The sequence below is a fragment of the Sycon ciliatum genome, chromosome 1, assembly GCF_964019385.1.
Source record: "Sycon ciliatum chromosome 1, ocSycCili1.1, whole genome shotgun sequence".
NCBI lineage: Eukaryota > Metazoa > Porifera > Calcarea > Leucosolenida > Sycettidae > Sycon > Sycon ciliatum.
Window position 1 is genome coordinate 93067239 of NC_088643.1, and position 19432 is coordinate 93086670.

The following is a 19432-nucleotide window of genomic DNA, read 5'->3' on the forward strand; positions in this document are numbered from 1 at the left end:
TAGTGCATGTACTCTTCTCCCCCAACCTACATGTACACTGGCACATTGCAAGGTACCACTAGTATGTACTCAGTGCATACAGTGCATACTGGAGGAGCCTGAGAGCACAAACACTGGTGATCCGGACTAGTAAGACTATTGTGAAAATAGCTTCCTGGTCTGCTGGGTTCTAGAAAATACGGTATACTTGTAAGTTGTAGCATTATGATATCGGAATGAGATATAAGCGTGATCATATGATGGTGGTCATTCTCAAGAGTCAAGCTGGCTGCTGTATACCAACAGCTATGGGAAGAAGGGCAAATGTGGGAGCTCAAGGTCAGCTGAATACCAACAGCTATGGGAAGAAGGGCAAATGTGGGAGCTCAAGGTCAGCTGAATACCAACAGCTATGGGAAGAAGGGCAAATGTGGGAGCTCAAGGTCAGCAATAAATCATCGCCATAACTTACTGACTAGTTTCAATTGCAGATGATATGCAGTCAGAAACTTGACTACCTCAACAAGGAAAAGAAGATGGTGATGATGATGACAAATTCCTTTCCTATAACGTTACAACTGCACAGGGATATATCTGAGGAAGGTTCTCAGTTGGTTGCAGAAGTTCGTCAGTCTCAGTTGGTTGCAGAAGTTCGTTCTCAGTTGGTTACATACAGCAATGATGATAACATGCTGAGCATGGTAGTGAGGAGTAAGCTGTGATCTGGCATGGCTGCAGAGGGTGCAGAGGATGGTGTTGGCAGCGGGCTCGTTACCACTCTCCGTGCTTTGAAGTGGATGAGCCAACGCGGAAGTGTTGTTGTTGTTGCCGATCGTAGCACCTGTGTTTGGGTGGCTGGAAGAACATGGTGCGTTGTCTGGTCCATGGCGGGAGTAGGTGTTGTCTGGTCAGTGCTGGGAGAAGGTGCTGTTCTTGGCAATCCTGCAGTACTGCTATCTACATGTTCTGGCAGTTCAGCGACAGCTTGTGCTGTAGTGACCAGTGTGGAGGATGTGAGTAGTTCAGTCATTTCTTTCACAGGTAACTGCAGGATATCTACCGCAGCTATTGCTGCTGTTGTCGTGATGCGAACTGTTTCCCGGATTGCTGTTGTTGAGAAGGAGCCATCTGTTGTGGGGGACAAGAACACACGTGCAGGCACACACGCACGCGAGCACACACACACACACAAACACTATTGTCAGCTCGGTTGCAAACCGAAATACCTACATATATTCAGATCGTTTTAATGCAGCCATGGTGGACATTTTATGGGTAATTTTCAGGCATGCCCCCCCCCCCCCCCCCACACACACGTGCACCTGATGCAGTGCTTGGGCTTACCACATGTGAAGTCCGTACGTTGCTCCATCACTTTCCTTCCCCGGTTTGCTGCTGGTGCAGCACAGCGGATATCGTCCTCATCGGGGTAGTCGAACGGCCAGTCCTTCTCTGGCACACTGCTGTCCAGGAAGAAGAGGTCGAACAGTTTCGCATTCAGTTGCTCTTGCCGAAGCTTGATTGCTAGCCACTCCAGATGACAGTCGCAGAGCAGTGGATTCTTCTGCAGATACCTGGAGTGAGAAAAGCAGAGAATAGCCATGTGAATGGTAAGCATTAGGTCACAGTTTCAAGTTTGACAGGCTTGACGTTAATGTATACTTGTAGTGGGGTTAGTGGGGATAGCAAGTTACTATGATGCAGAACATGTTTATTCCGGTCGGTATGCTTTACTCATTATCAGTACTGCCAGGGTTACCTGACCACACCGAACACAGCTCTCAGGACGGCAGATTGGTACACAGAAGTCGTAAGTCATAGTAAGCAGCACCAGTGACAGAGTACGCACTCACACCACACTCACACCACACTCACACACATACACGCACACATACACACACATACATTTACCCCCCCCCCACACACACACACACACTCACACAGTACTTGTCCGATCTACTTACAATCTCTGCAGCTTTCCACGAGGTGGCAATGCGGTGAAATGAACCTTTTGGATCATGTTGGAAAACAAGTTCCTGAAATTCACACCAGCAAGAGAGAGAGAGAGAGAGAGAGAAAGGAGAAGCACAATGAGAAACCCTGCCATGGCATAGGCAAAATTATGCCCCCAAATGTCATCATGCAATGCAACCAAATTAATTGAAGGAGCTGGAAAAGAAAGGCTTGTTCACCTTGGGCCTAACCCCAACAAATACACATAAGCAGACCACAGACTCCAACAAAATACGCATAGGTGGTTGAACTGCACAACAAAATACGCATAGGTGGTTGAACTGCAACTGCCTGTAAACTTACAGAGTTGTCAAGCTTGCCAGCGTCGCAAATTGCAATGCCGCTATTTCTCTCAACCTGTTGTCCAGCAGACTCCTGTCACACAGATAACAGTCCATCCAACATACCATAATCCAACATACCATATAAGGCCAAAACAAAAAATAGGCTTGTTTCCGGTCGGCAACCCCTCAAAAAGGAGACTCGGTCGGCCGGAATGAAACTTTTTTTGGATACTTTTTTTTGGTTCCTCAATCATTGTGGTATTGATGGACAAGAGCACCTACACATGTACATTGTACATATATCATGGCAAGGGTCAATGTCAGAGTTGACTGACTCACTGTTCTTGTACAGCATGTGGTGTATTCCTGTTTTCGTACATCCTGAGAAATCAAGCAAACAGTTCGAGTCCTTCCAGCTCCGTTATTCTAGCTCGTATCGACCCCGGAGGTTTTCGAGCCGACAGCTGAGAATCTCTGCTACCTTGTAGGTGTTTCGATTGTGGAATTCGATTGAGATTTGACTGAGTTATGACTCGTTCAGTGCACTTGCACACATGGCATTGCCACCGTTTGTATACATTTGGGACCAAAAAAAAGTTTCAGAATTTGGGAAAAAGTGGCCCGGTCGGCCGACCGGAAACAAGGTCATTATTTGTTTGGGCCTAACCAACATACCATATAACCAACATACCATATAGCCATGATAACACATTACTTGTACTACAGTCCATTCGGATAGAGAAGTCCAGTTGGATTAGGAAATCCCGGTTTTGGCTGAATTAAGGCGTTTAAAACAAAACAACCCACTTTAAACGAAGCACCTCAACTGATGATGTAATCGCATACAAGTACTAGCAACCATGGTAACCTCTGTACATGTATACAAGTACTAGTAATAGTAACCTCTGTGCATGTATCAGTCTATACATCAATGTCATGACGAATAGGGATTCATCTTACTAACATTCAAGCCAAAAACCTTGGGACTTACAATTCTTTCAGAGATGGCATATTGGTGAACGCCTGGGGAGACAGCATGCGGATACGATTGCTATAGAGATTCCTGTTTGTCAGCACACAAACACACACACACACACACACAAATAAACAAATGCCAGCATGAGAAATAGCAACATCATCCATACTGGCATCACAACCCACCACCCCCACCATCGCCACCGCCATCACCACCACCACCACCACCACCACCACCACCACCACCACTACCATCACATGCCATCATGGCTATACAGAACACACTGCTACTTACAAAACTCTCAGCTTTGGTAAGCCTGCGAATTGGTTACCAACATTACTGAGTCGGTTGTTCCCCAGATTACTGCACATCAACCATACAAGAACATGAATCACAGACGGTTAGTACAATCATGCGGATCAATCCCAGTGCAACGCATTCACACAGACACGCACTGCTGTTCTATCAATATTGTGCCCAGTTACCAGGAACATCTGGACTAGCTAAAGTTTTATAGTGCCATACACTTCCATTCATCATACAGCTTGGACCAATACGTTAGCTGCGTGAATATGTCGTGTGCATGTGCCACGTGAATGTGGCGCAGATGAGGTGCATAACGATTGTGTGGTGTGTAACCTTACTTCAGCTTATCACATGCAATGCCAAGCGCACATACATACCCACAAACACACATACCCACAAACACACACACACACACACACACACACACACACAGTTAAGGTACTTACATTACAGAGATCTCAGAGGGAAAAGAGTTCTCCTTTACTTGCTTTATCCAATTCTTGTTCAAGTATCTAAGGAGAATCATCATCAAGAAAAGACCACGCACATTTCGCATGCATCATCTCCGGCACGTGCAGTGCAATCACAACACTAGTGTAACAACGGTTTATCTCAGAACTGTTCGTATTGTCTCCACTACCGCAAACGTAGGCGTAAAGTGCCGTTGATCCGCCCCCTCTCTAATTTCCATCCCCTGTTGAATTTCTACCTGGGAAGCGACTTCAGCGTGTGAATCAAAATACGGAGTTGATGGCGGCCTTGATCTAATTCCCATCCCCTGCTGAAAATCCAGCTGAAAAGCAACACAGCGGGGGTGGAGGAGGATCAACGGTATAATATGGTACATGTGTGATCTGTGCTGAGTCATAATTTAACAACTCTGCTGAACTTACAATGATCGTAGACTGTGTAGATGAGAGAACATTCCGGTGTGGATTCTAGTGAGGCGATTATCCTTGATTTGTCTGTAGGGCAGATAGCAATACCGTCACACAGCAAATGAGAAGAACGTAGTATGGCAATACCGTCACACAGCAAATGAGAAGAACGTAGTATGTCAGAGCTACAGTCCATTTCAAAACTATAGACGCGTACCTAGGCAAAAACTGTTATGCCAGCATCTATACCACATAAAATCTGTGATCACTTTGTGCATAAATTTTTCCAAATTGGGCGTCTGTTATCCAATCCTTTAGAAACTATATGAGAGTAATTGTGGAGCGATCCTGAGCAATATTCCGAAAACTGTTCTCAAAAAGTTCCAGCCAAATTTGAAATATTTCAAAAACCCTACGCGTCTATAGTTTTGAAATGCACTGTAGGTACCTGCACTCAGGGGGCTATGCTTTCTAAAAGATACATTTTGAAAAAAGAGGATACTAGAAATGCTGATAGTATCAATTCCATGTAAAACGGTTGTCAGGCTTCATTAGGGTACCTGGATGGTGAGGGCCCCATTGATTTTTTTCTGCAAAGGGCCCAACACGAAGGGTCACCACCGCACATACAGTCCAATTCATATAATTATACTGTGAACAGTGAACATTTGAATTGCACTGCGGAGGCTCCGCTTCATGTAGCGCTGTAGCGGCCCCTTCATTTTCTCTGCAAACCCACTAAAATTACCCGGATTTTGCTCTGTGCCACCAATGCCCCACTTACAGATGTTCCAAGGATGGCGGGAAGGCTTCCTTTCCGATGCGCTTAATCCTGTTGCCATTCAGATTTCTGAACAACAACAAACAAGCAAACACAAGCGTACAGAAGTTACAAAACACATTCAACTCATGATATCAACAGTTTTGATCATTCCAACAAAATTGCTCCTCAGCGATGTCCGGGCATAGTCATTAATGTTGATGTTGCAATGTGACATTTACTGAAGCTACATTGTGCATCTGTACATGCATCCCGGCAGTACTGATCCAGCATTTGAGCATGACTGAGGCACACATGAAGCAATGTATCCTTACAGTACGAGAAGGTTTGATTTCTGTCGGAACATCTTCTTATTGACGCCTGTCAGCCGGTTGTTCTCCACAGATCTAAAGCCAGCCAAAATTCACACAAGCACACGGATAGGTGCGTGTGCGCGCACACACACACACACACACACACACACACACACACACACACACACACACACACACACATGCAAGGAAATACATTACTTGTGAAGTTGTGACGCAATAGCCTGCAATACCCCCGTTGTTTAGATCCTGTGCAATGTAGTACAAGGTAGAAACATGTGTGTAAAGGGTAGAAGCACTGGAACTGAATCACTGGTGTGAGCAGCATTGCATCTTACAAGTGACTTGGGTCAACTTGAAATTCAGTGGGGACAGCACTGTTACACACTCTACTACTCTTAGTACACTAGTTAGCTGCTACACTGACCACACACTGAACGGCACAGTAGAGTAGAGAGCATTGGACCATTGGACTATCCACTTACAATGATTCTAGCGTCGGTGGCAGTCCGTTCTTGCTAATGCGTGATATCTGGTTGTCTTGTAGATACCTGTAGTGATAAACCGTGCAGGAATACAGAGCAGTGAGCAGTGAAGTGTAGATAGTCACATATCCACTGCATGTACATGTAGAACATGCACTGCATTGCCACACACACACAGGTATGACAATGCACTGTATGTGGGTATTGGTCTGGGAGCTGCACGGCTGAATACATGCATATACCACATTTTGTTTTTTGAATTATACTGAATACAGCAGGTACAGCACAACCATGTCTATTCTACATTGACATTGTGCAGAGTCAATATAACGAGAGCGTCGTGTCTGCTGCATGCCGCTGAGTGAACCGATGACAGCCCAGGAGATGTTCAGGAAGAACTTACAGTTCAATAAGAGGGTATTGGGTGAGTCCTTCAGCCATTGTGATCTGAGTTAGCCTATTACCATTGAGATGCCTGGAGAGAGAGAGAGAGAGAGAGAGAGAGAGAGAGAGAGAGAGAGAGAGAGAGAGAGAGAGAGAGAGAGAGAGAGAGAGGTGGAGGAGGAGGAGAAGGGGGAGGAGGAGGAGGAAGAAGAGGAGGAATAAGAGGAGGAGGAGGAGGAGGAGAAGGAGGAGGAGGAGAAGGAGGAGGAGGAGGAATAAGAGGAGGAGGAGAGAATTGAGAGTTCTTCATCCACATGATGTATAGAATGCTGAGTATTCTTAGAAATAAAGTAGAACTCACGCGGCTCCCTGACTTTTACAGTATCAGTTGATAGTAGCATGACACCATGTGAAATTGTACGTTCGACTACAAAATTTCCTGCACCATGATTATGTGGGAAATATGCACAATTTTGTGGATTTGCTGTGGGGTCACTGAGCCATGCCCATATATGCGGATCAGTACAATGGTTGATGTACTGTGGACTGACTATCATACTTACAGGTATTTGACATTGTGTGGCAGTTGAGGGATGGACGTTAGTTGCTTGTCACTGCAATCAATGAACAGGTCACCGTGCCATGTTGCACAAGAGCATTGCTTTGGACATTGACCTAACGCATAGAGACAAACACACGCACACAAACAGTACTGTGAGCCTCAACATAACTAGATATTGTTATTGCCCTCTGAGCCCAATCCATGCAGGGGGGGGGGGGGGGTGGCATAGAGAACTCCACTGAGTAAAGATCCAGGTGTCATAGAAAGCAGTTTTCCTAAATGTAGATGAGGATACTCGTGGCTGTGTAGATGACGTTCGGCCTGGTTGTGATGTGCGGATATGGCCTGGCCATAGGCTAGGGCTATCTCTGGGAGGCCTCTTTAGCAATCAATGTTGGATAGGGAAAACCCGCCATGCTCCTACTATAATTATAAACCCACTGGGTTGGACTCACTGTGGCTTGCTTGATGTGTAAGTTACTGTTGGTTGCAACCCCCTCCCCCCCCCCCCACACACACACAAACATCTTACCCATTCACTGTCTCAAATGTAATCCAATTTGAGGCAAAGTAATACTTATGGGGCACTGCCAGATATCACAAGACACTCTATACACACATGATAGCATTCTGCTAGTACAGTAGTAGTAGTAGTACAATACAATCATGTAGTGCTAGTGCTTTACATATAGGTTAGAGATCTCTTTGTGCATGTAGCTGACTGTACATGATCACAAAGCAGGAACATGTCCTTGTCTAAATCAATACTTTCACTCGGCTTTCTTCTATCATCAGACATAGCCTTGCTTCACCCAGCCAGGTATCTAATCCAACAGGCTGAACTGCATGATGCCCTGACGTCATCTGTCTGCATTTCCTGCCACCTACAAGATGGCTGGGCTGACACAAGGACCACTTACCATGCCATAAGCTTGTATCATCATGCATGGCACTAGGGGCCCTGCCATCCCCGGTGTCCTGTATCTGTTCATAAAGTCTCCTACCTACTTTGACGTACATCACATTTCGCCTGGGGCACAAGCTCAACCTATCCTGATGTCTGCTTCCACAATGACAAGAGCGACCCATCTCAGATAGACATAAGTTATGTTGTGATCACTGGGAAAAGACTAGTGGTAGACTAGCTGATACAGCAAACTACCATGTACCATGTAGGCATGGGGCAGCACAGCAGAGAGGCATCCTGACGAACTACCAATCCCAAACTGGATCAACAGCAGCCGGCTATGCAGGACTGACTGCACGTGTTTGTGGTAGGAACTCTCTAACTCTTTAACATCACGGCTAATATAATAGCTTGAAGCTTCACTGCCCTCTCTAACCAGGAAAGGAATTCACTTGTAAACTGGGGTCTGAGGGTAGAAGTATTGCTGACAGAACTTAGCAAATAACCTGATAGAGGCGTTATTCCGTCCCCGGTGCTATCTGCCTATCTGCCCGCAGACAGGTCAAGTATTCCTGTAGTCACTGGGTATAGGATTTCAAAGTGACTGATCCCTGTTCATATTACATGTAACATAGCCAGGGCAGCAGCTGATGGGTCGGGGCTGAATGATCACGTGACCACTGCGGCCCAGTGAAACCCGAACACTGTATCTACACTAAAACTGTGCGGCTAACAGAGAGCCGGAGAGCCGCCCGGCATTGTGATATTGCTTCAGCTCTACTTGTCAGTGTGGTGTTGTTCACCGGGGATCACGAACAGTGCTTGTCGCGTGGTCAACTGGTAGACAAGGGCCGTGATCCACTTGATCAGCACCTTTCCCCTTACACCCGGTAGAGGAAACTCAAATATCTCGTAATCCTATCACATGGCAGGTTTCGACTATCCATTCAATGCCATTGCCTTTCTTGCTAAGCATGGTCACTCACAAGCACTTGTGCCTGGTATACTTGCACTTGCAGCACTTGCGCAGCTACAGTGTTGCCAGTACATGTACCTTGGCTTTACTGCCAGTACTGGTGTTACATGGACTAGCTGCTACCCTTCTCAAATCTCATGCTGTAGCCGGAATTAGCAGCAGGGGATTGTATTGTCAGGCCAGTACAGCAGGGCATTGCCAGCTTTGTGGACACCTGATTGCACGGTTTAACGCCCGGAGGGTGAACGGAGGGTGAACGGTATTACGATCTGACACAACACTCTTCATGCAGTCACACAATCTGCCTAGTGTCTGCATGCACAGTATCAATGACAAGAAGCCATCAGCCAGCACAGGGCAACATCTGGAAATCTCAGTTCGTCACTCTAAATCCGAAGAGAGGATAAAGTGCTGTAACCACTGTCCTTGTGTGGACTGCAGAGCAGCAGAGTCACACTCCAATACTCTCATGGACAATGAAACATAGATACCAGCGTACACGATGTACACACAACCTACTTGGCCACACACAAGAGATAACTCACTAATTGCATTCGCCTGTCAATAACAATACTTAGAAAGTTTCTAAGATAACCAGTGTGACAATGGCCTCTACCCCAGTACATGTGACCTGAGGCATTATCAACAGGAGTTTCATGATTCTTCTCCAGAGCTGATCTGCACATCAAGTCACCACACTTATAGCAATTTACACTGTGGTTTTGCACAATCCCCCCCCCCCCTCTCTCTCACACATACTGGTTCAGTATCAATTCAATGTTCAAGTCTAAAGCATCCTGGACATCCACAAGGAAACCAGCAAACAAGGAGAGAAGCTACATCCAAAGCAGAAATTTTGCTCTGAGACTACCAATTACTGCATTCCTGAACACTATCTGAAAGTGAATGGAATGTGATGTGTACTGATTTGCAGCACTTTTTTGCTTGGGCTTATCATGATCAAAGTTTGACAATTCGGCTCCTCCTGGTAACTGGTGCAAGTACATTCACAAAGCAGCTCAAACTTTCAAGGTATTCTTTTCAGGTCTTTATCAGCCTGAGAGTGTATACCAGGAGTGTGCTGCAGACTTGGAGCATAGTAGCATTGGCATGGGATCATCACTCTAGACTGGTCAGTCTCTGTCTGTACCATATCTCTCTATGATGGCATGCCGTGCGAACAAGTGACACAATCACAACACACCTGGGTTTTTCTCTTGCCGACAAAGGACTTCAAGCCAATGCAAACCTTATCATCAAAAATAGTATACATGATGACATGGCATCATCCATTCCCTCGGTAACTTTTAATGATGATCCTGATCCTCGTATTTTCACTGACAGGCAATACTTGGGATGAAATTATCCCTGGCACACCCTGAGCATACATTGCAATGCTATTGAAATCAGCTGGATGTTCCCATGATCTTGCAACCTGTACAGGATCACACGCACTATCATGGACCCACGTCAACCTGCACCACTGAGCTACTGCCTGGGACATGCAAGTGTGCGGATATTCACACCTGCCTCCCCAACTGCAAACACTACAAGGTTTTGCAGGAAGCCTGCTTACCCTGGCTTTGTCATTTCCCACTACAACTGTAAGCTGATAGTTGTGAGGCGCAAATGAATCCAATCACACAGTGTTGAAGGCGATGCCTTTGTTCCTTCACATCATGCACTGTACACTGTAGCTTTAGTGGAGCAGCAGAATCCTGGCTACCAAGTGCAGCAGTGGGATCCGGACCAGCTGCACTTACACTCCAGCAAGTACCCAATTATGTCACAGAACACACATGGACCAGGGAGTACAGCCTGCTCACAGTCACGTATTGTCTAGATTCCATGCAGCTCACCAGGTGCTCATCAGAGTCGGGAGCTCACATCACCCAGCACACATGTGTGACATGGCCATGCAGCAGGATTGTAGTGCAAAAGTAAGGAGACTAAGGAGGATGCCTGAGCAGTGGCGCATGGCATGGCATGGCAATGGCTCAGTTTACAGGGGAACACATACTGACATGTCGGCAAACTCACACTAGGCACTAGACAGGTTAGCCTACATTAGCCTACAAACAGCTGCATCCAGTTTTGACACTGTACACATACACACAGGCACACAGGTGAGGGAATGCCAGCCAAATATGCACTCCTAGTCCTATCAAAGGTTTTTGCTGCATCAGTATCAGTTCTAGCCTGTGCTCTGTATGCAACCTTCCTGAATCTTCATTTAATCACTTGCACATGTACATAGCCATAATGGGGAACCGGAGAGCTGACTGCTGCATATCCAGCAGAGAAGGGCAGTGGAAACTAGATAAGTCTGGAATGCTCAAGTCCCAAAAACATCTGCCAGGGCACAGCATGAAAGCAAACTGCCGACCAGCCCTCCACACTGCTCAGTCTGATGTTCCATAGTTGTATCATGACGTCGGCATACACAAACACACATACACGCATGGCTAGACTAATTGTTACACTGAGTGCTGCATTTGAGTGAATACCGGCTGGAGTACAGGTCCCAGCCACTGACTCCAATTCACTGGACTGCTCAATCTCAGTAGTAATTGTTTATGATGAGCAGAAGCCCGGACCACCCAGGGACAAGGCACTTTGTACCTGCTGAGAGAGAACATGGAACACATGCTCCACCGCCCGGTCTACTACTAGGTAAAGATCATACACTACATGCCTACATGTGTGTGTGTGTGTGTATGTGTGTGTGTATGTGTGTGTGTGTGTGTGTGTGTGTGTGTGTGCGCGCGTGTGGTGTGGTGTGTGTGCGCGTGGTGTGTGGTATGTGAAGGTCCTAGGCTAAATCCGTGCATGTATTACCAGTGCTTAGACCTGTACATGTATTTTTATAACTGACCAGTACAGGCTACTGTGACTGTGAGTGTGAGTAAAAGAATGCCCAATCTACAATCTAGGCTGACTACTTACTGCATGCAGGTGAGTGGTATGGCCGGTGGACACTCTATTCTAATCATGACATACACACTGGTATGGAGTCTCTATGCCCAGTACATGTACAGGTGATAATGGTCAATACCCGGACTACCAACACCAGCCAGCCACCAAGACCCAAGCTGAGCAGCCACCGGCTATTAGTAACCCTGGCTACACCCTACACAGTTACAGGGTTCAATCATGCCCTTGCCACTGCGGTCGTTGCTCTATGTACACCAGCTAGCAACAGATACACATGATGACATTGTGTAGATCCATCGACATTGACTGTCAGGAATATCCGTGAAGGGATATATTTTAGAAATGGATCAAGGTCTGATGCCAGTTTAACAGTACATGTAGCCATCTTTACTTCATACTTGTACACAAATCCAACTAGAGACTGTGACTGAGACTGTGACTGTGACTGTGACCACACTACTCAGTTACTCCTAGGCTTGCTATACACCTTCCGGCCGTATTTTCCTTTCTTAAGTTTGTTATATGACGAGTGAAATAATCCTCAAAGCTGGCACTAAACCGGTCACCATTCACCACTGCTGCCATGTACTTCGAAGTACGTAACACTAGTGCGCTGAAGGAAGGAAATATAGAGCTGAAAAACAATGCCATGAGTCAAAGTGCTAGAAATAGATGCAGCAGATGTCCTTATAGAGACTCTACTGTTGCTCTAAGCTGACTTTCAAAGTTTCAACAAACTCCACATTCACAGCCATGTTACATATATATTATGTAGGTATTCATACTCCAAAGTACCACTGAGCATAAACCGGAAAGTGGAAGCAAGCTCGTCTTTAGCCAGCTGTTAAGAGAATGAAAGCTGAGGACCGTGTAGCCCATCACCATTTTGACGGCGCATACATGTACAGCCTTACACAATGTGCTTCACTACATTGCTTATCTGCATTTTGTTTAGCCTACTACTGCTATCGTAGTGTACGTGTGTAGCTGCTGCTTGTCTGGAAGCACATGTACTAGTACCCACCTAAGGCTACAACTACTAGTAGTACTACAGTCAAGTAGCACAGCCTGGTATACTGTCTGCATCATACATGAACATGTCCATGTAGGCTTGTAAGCTTGTAGGATACCAGGGAATGGGCTGTCTACCCTAGACACAGGTATTACTTGATGTGTTCTAGTTTGGTAACCAGTTTTGACATCAACTTGTTCACCCAGGCCTACACAACGGTTAGGTATTACTATTAGCTGAGCAACTGGTCTCCCATATACCACAGTACAGCATCAGGGATATACAGTGTAATGTTACTGCTGATCTCCTGGGCAAGGATGACCACTGTGCCATGTGTGTTGTAGATATGGAACTGGTCTGGGCTATGTTAATGGCCAGTACTGAATCACACCCATGTCTATAATCCTGTGCTGATTGTGCTTGGACTTGACTTGGCCTAGGAACAACAGTCTTACAGAGATGATAGAGTTGAAGTGCACTGACTTCAGGCATGCACACTACCTTACCCAGGCTACCAAGTACTGCAGTATTCCCACCAGTGACGGTTTGGATAAGATGTTTTCCATAACTAATCAAAAGACAATGCAAACATTACTTCAGCCTTAGCCTGGCCTGGGAGACTGGCAATGGTCATAGGTTTTATGTGATTACTTCCATTCAGAGCTTCCTAAGTTATGCTCGTCTCTCTTCCTGAGGTCACTACCCACTACTGATCCACTAATCCGCAAATCCACTTCACCGTCTTCAGTGGAGATTACCATAATTATTCTTTCTTGCAGGTACGCCGCCACTCTCCCCTTCCATCACGATCATGAGAGGCGGTCAGGTCAGAGAAAGAGCACCCTATCTGCAACAGTTACCGCAGATTTTTCGACAGCAAAGCTAGTGCCGCTAAGGTCAGGAGTCCGCTCGACCCAACAGTGAATTGCACCTGGCAAACAGTCGGAACTTCAACTTCAAGCTATCGACGATCGTTGGCTTGGCGGCAAGAAGATCAGCTTTTGGAGACCATTCTGGTATTGCTCAAAACATTTTGTTTATGTAGTGGCACTGTTCCGTGCAGCATTCTGTCCGTAAGCAACTATCCCAGACATTACAATACAATTGTTTATGTTCCTTACCTTCTTGATCCTCATGAGCCTCAGTGAGATAGATGAGTAGATAGCTAAACAGCAGAACGTAGAGATGAGTATCTTTGCGGTCGTTTCCAGTCCCGCAGGCCATAGCTATTTCTATTCTTGTCACAAGCTACACGCAGGCAAAACTAAAGCCAAACAGCCAACACCGGTGAGTTTTCATTCCGGTTTCGCTTCTCCTGACTCCAGAGCCGCCAGTGTTGGCGTTTTATTCTTCAGCTGTTGCGCTGCACGTCAAGGGACCCACTAAATACCTGGTCACAGCGGGAGCTGAAGTTTTGAAGGTTGCCACTATTCGCACGAGGCTGGTCCATGCCCTGAACTCTAAGCGAGAGCGAGGCAAAAAACGTGTGCTAGAGCTATTGACGTGACACTATTGAGGACTAATTATACAACACAAGTGCCAGTTCATTTCCAGCGCCTCGACACCGAACCTCGTGCGCTTCCTGCGCTGCCATCTATGCGGTGTTGGTGCTACCCCAGTATCGCCGCGGTCGGGATGCACGGCGCTCCTGTGCTATGCAAACATGCACTCAGCTAGATCAGCGCTACTTGCCTGTGCTAATGTAATCGTAGACGTAGCTACGTAGTCTAGATCTACACCATACTTATTTCTTGTACACCTGTCAACACAGTCAGTCAAGCCTTCCACTTCCAGTTCTATCCACCCCTACTGGCCCTAGTACTGGCCCTAGCCCTATCCTCGGTTGCGTGCAACGAGGTTACGTCGCATGTACACACTGTACTAGCAGTGGATACGGAAGCGTCGGGCATATTGTTCCTGCGCGGACATAAGCAGCCACAAAGCACACTACAACATGCATGTTATACGTTAGCCCTGGGCCCATGTAATTGTTGGTCGGAACATTAGCAAGAGTGGTGATGGCCCTCTCTCTTTTCCCCGTGCTCGCCGACTATAATTTGATCTTCCAGCCTGAGCCGGCTCGGTAGGTGTCACGAGTCTTTCAAGCGCTTTCTCGAGTGCTGCGAGCTCAAAACCATCCGCTTATCCACGAATGCCGCTCTGACGCAGTGGTACAGCCAGTGAAGGCGGATGGGGTGGTGGACAAGCGGTGTGCGCTTGCCGTGTCTGGCACAGTGAAACCGAGGCTCCGCGCATCAGACATAGGAAATAGCTGCTTCAGAATCGCTGATATGCAGTGTTCCAGCACATGTAGTGGTGCAATGGTGTACACCGACCGCCAGTGCAATAGACATCGCAACATACTACCAGTACCACTATTGCAGTATTGGCACTAACAGCACATCTACTGGCACTATCCAGTCACTGTTCTAGTACAGTATCCACAATCTATGTAGCACAAATACAATGTAGAGATCCACTTTCCACTCTTGACTTCAACCCCAACTTTGGGAAGTACAGTGGAGAGTCTATTATGCCGCTATGCGTATATGCACTGATGCAGGACTCGTGAGAGGACAGGAACGATCAGTACTACTGACTACCCAGTGATGATACAGTGATCTGGTGATGGTGCATGGAGGATCGCACGACAATACTACTAATAATATAGCCTATTACTACTAGTTGTAGTACAGTGTAGTACAGTATGTACTGAGCAGGCGGATATAGATTGAAATTCAATACCACGACGGTATAACATCATTGTTGTTTTGCATTCACGTGAACAGCAGGCTGTAGAACTTCTGAAGCGTAGTTACGTCACAGTAACACTCTGTAACACTGCGTAACATTAACGCTGTAGAACTGGACCAGTAACGATATGAAGGTGTGTAGCTGCTCGGGATAGCTATCTCGTAGCTAACATGATGTGTTAGTGTCTGCCAGAACTCTAGACAAATCCGCACCAGCCTTTACATCTTTACATCTTCCTTTACGAGACAGGTACCGCCAGCCGTTCCCTGCATGCCACTGGCTGCACTATGTAGACGTATCATCTCCAAACTACTGAACCCCCCTAGCCCTGTCTGTTCCCTAGCCCTGTCTGTTCCCTGTCCCTGTCTGTTCCCTAGCCCTGTGCAAGGCCAGCATGTAATTGTTATTCCTCGTGCAGTTGGTGACACTGGCAGTACAGTGAGCTGTATCCTTCTCGTAATAACAGATTGACTAGCAGACAAGTAATGCCGCAAAGGCATAGATTTCCCGCTTCTAGTGCTAGTACAGTAGTACTAGTAGTGGAGTGGCGTAGGGTTGCAGGTTTGCAATTTAAATAATCGTAGCCCGCGCAGGTGATTAGTGATTAGAGCTTGGATTATGCATAGTATACGCATGTGCTATGCAGCTATAGCCGAGAATGATCCTGAGAGAGAGAGACGGCAGTTTGCAAACAAGAACTAGCAATATTACTGTTGCACTAGTAGCTAGGCCAAGTAATAGTTTTCAATCTGATTAGCCAGACTAGATTGGACGGCAATGTCAACACCCTTGCTCCATGAGCGGTTTCTATGCAAACGAAAGTCAGCCCCGTACCGGGCCTAACGGCAAAAGGACAGTGTGCTCATGATGTATGCCCGTGTAGTCTACACCAAGTCACGGGCCACACAGAGGGAAGAGCAAGCCTAATTTGATTGCATCTGCTTGGTGAAACGCTCCGACGCTCCGAATCACTTGAAGGTAAACATAGAAAGGTAGTATGCCATCTTCACTTTGCCGTCTAGCACCACCACTCCACTAGCTAATGAAACACACAAATTGCTCAGAGATCATCTGGTCTCGGCAAGAGGTACAAGCATTAGCTTTGCTCGTGTACATTGAACTTGCGAGGAGTCACTGTTTTCATTTCAGTACAGTTCTGCTCAAGCTTGGCGTAAGGACTCAAGGAGTGTAGCGACATATTCACACAGCGTATTTCAACAAGTGTTGAAGTGAGAAATCGCGCGCCCTATGTATCCTTTTGCCTTTGGGCTGACGCCGCCACGTGTAGGTCTGTCTACCTGTGACTGTGGATGAGCCGGAGTGAGAGTGAGGGGGACTGAGACTCAGGAATGGGAGCATGTGACTACCGGTATGTACTTTTAAAGTTAGTTATGGCCATTCGTGTGATAGAGAAGGATCTAGAGGCAGACAGAGGCTGTAGAGCTGCAGGGAGTAGTAAAATACATATGTATTTTACTACTCCCTGCTGTAGAGTGAGCGTATAATGCATGTACCATCAGACTTGCAATATGGTGTGAAGAAGCCTGTACATGTCGGCTGCTATGTGCAGGATGTGTAGCTACAATTAGCCACTGAAGACTGCAGTACACGGTGCATGTACATTGTAGAACACGCGACAAGTTATGCAGGAAGAGCTCTTTTAATACCTACTGAAGTACTGATCTGCAAGTACACTCAAGTCCATGGTTAGGTTAGACACTATCACCAATAGTACTGGGCCACTATTGGTGCTAGGGCTAGACTCCCTGCCTGCCCCTGGATGCAGGGTGACAGAACCGGCCATTCTACACACAACATTTGCAAGTGTTGCATAATGGAGTTACTGTAGATTGCACGTGGAAGAAGAGCAGTACATCATGCTCTTACTGTGAGTGTTACAGTTCACAGTTCACAGAAGCGACTCCCTTGAGCCTGTCGACTCAGTGTCGAGGTACAACACATCACCTAACAACAATTATGTACATGCAACTTTAAATGACTTACAACTGTTACCTAGAACTACTGTGCATAGTTGCCGCTGGTACATGGTAACATCACTAATACGTTGTTCACACACGCAGCCCCCCCCCCCCCCCCCCCGCAGTACAATGTATGCAGCGGTATGTGGCCAGTTTCCCCACACGCTGAGACCTACACTATAGTCATTATGTCTATTAGCATATTGATATAAGCTCCCAGGGAGCTTTATACTCTTGCTATGAGTACCGGTATGAGTAATCCTGGTACATGTACACCGTGTACCAGTGACCAGGAGCAAGGAGTCGTACCTGGTTTGGGTAGTACGACTCCCTGGTCTATGCGTAATGAATTGGTCCAACAACTTGCACCTGATTAGACCGTCAAGAGGTATGTCCCAAGGTAGGAGAGGTATTATTAAAATGAGTCCTTTTAAAACAGTTAATTGAAAGTGACTCGGTTCGGCCTGTTGGGGCCACGGAAGCTAAACTTAATCGCCTGTTTGCATACTAATCTACTTCAGTAGTCGAGGCGGTAATCCGGTTATCGTGTCTATGAAACGTCCTCCATCTTCTTGAAACTGTGCACGCGCGCAAGCATCTAAGCGGTACTCATCAATAATGATTATGAAGGTACCATCATTCGTATGATCTCGCCTTCCCATGTCTAGGGCAAACGTAGCGTCAATCTTGTCGAAGAGATTTCGAACCTTGTTCAATGTTGAATGCACTGATGGTGAGCGGCATTGTCGCAACACCTATGAGGGGCTGAGCACATAATGAAGTGACATTATGGAAATAATAATCGAAAGCACACTGATATCACCATGCACTGTCATTGTTTGTATCATCGTCCTGTAAATGCATTGCGCGAGTTTGCAATCTCGGAGGGCCGGCTGTGAGGTTTTGGATATGTAATTATTTGTAGCTGTGCTGACTCAACACCAAGGTTTAGGAATTCTCTGCTCCACACTGGTCGATGGGTCGGTGCGGTGACCGCCGTCATCAGTCATCGACAGCTAAACAGTGAGGAAGCGCCGGAACTCGACGGTGATAATGACTAGTCTACAGTGACACTATACTACAGCCATAATGATTACGATCGGCCAGCCGGGTAACACATCGTTACTTCTTCTGTTTTGCAGTTTTAAATACCGATCTGCCCGAGAATATCTTTATGTCATAATGACATTAGTCATTTAGTGTAGCTGTGAACCTGGCACGTCTCAAGAAACACCGGAGCCTCGCGGAGGTGCATTGAACGTGGATGTCGGGAGTTGAGAAGTTGAGAACCCTGCTGACCTTCATTTTGAAGAAGCCGAGCGCTCAGAGCTACTGCTAAGGCTCCCAGAGTCCCTCCTACGCCGAATACTGACTGTACGTGCAGTCTGTACGGAGCTCAAGGGGGTGAGTAGACGAGGCCGAGGGGCTATATCATGGGTAAGCTACGGGCCCGGCACCATTCCACGCCTGTAGACCTAAAATCAGGTAAGACACGTGCCTCATGGTCGACCTGTTCAAAGTGCAGATTGCCACTTCCGGTATAGCCCTGACAGTCAGTGACCAAGGTGACTGTCGACCACCAGCACTGTATGTCAGACTCATAGAGTTGGTGGACAAGCCGTTGATTATCCACTCTCATTGTAATAACAAAGCCCTCAATTCTTTATCCACTGACGATGTTGTTCAGAACAACGAAACGTCTGGAGAAGTACCGCAAATATTTCTATCTTTATTCATCAAATATACCATTCTTTGGTCTAGAAAGAATACTTTTTGATATTACTGTATGTCATGACTGCAGTCTGTCTTGTACTGTTGTAGCATCAGACCATGCCCACTAGTACTGGCACTAGCCCGCGCTGGACGTCTCAAGCTATGCACGCAGATAATGCATTGAACTTTTTGAAGAGA

The 19432-nt window shown here is 46.5% G+C and overlaps 1 protein-coding gene across 2 annotated transcripts; it reads right to left on the bottom strand.

Moving 5' to 3' along the window:
* Nucleotides 1–130: 130 nt before the first annotated feature.
* Nucleotides 131–14304, bottom strand: LOC135806553 (protein slit-like). 2 transcript variants are annotated; one of them, XM_065320752.1, is made up of 14 exons: nucleotides 13910–14304; nucleotides 6961–7072; nucleotides 6417–6488; nucleotides 6014–6079; nucleotides 5532–5603; nucleotides 5221–5286; nucleotides 4452–4523; nucleotides 4005–4070; nucleotides 3547–3615; nucleotides 3268–3339; nucleotides 2296–2367; nucleotides 1944–2015; nucleotides 1324–1553; nucleotides 131–1107 (listed from the first exon to the last, which is right to left on the bottom strand). In XM_065320752.1, exons 1-14 carry the CDS (start codon nucleotides 14010–14012, stop codon nucleotides 638–640), a joined length of 1614 nt encoding a protein of 537 aa, XP_065176824.1. In that variant the 5' UTR covers nucleotides 14013–14304; the 3' UTR covers nucleotides 131–637. The 2 variants fall into 2 exon arrangements, with proteins under 2 accessions (XP_065176824.1, XP_065176823.1); XM_065320751.1 differs by lacking the exon at nucleotides 13910–14304 and adding an exon at nucleotides 7880–8612.
* Nucleotides 14305–19432: the final 5128 nt, after the last annotated feature.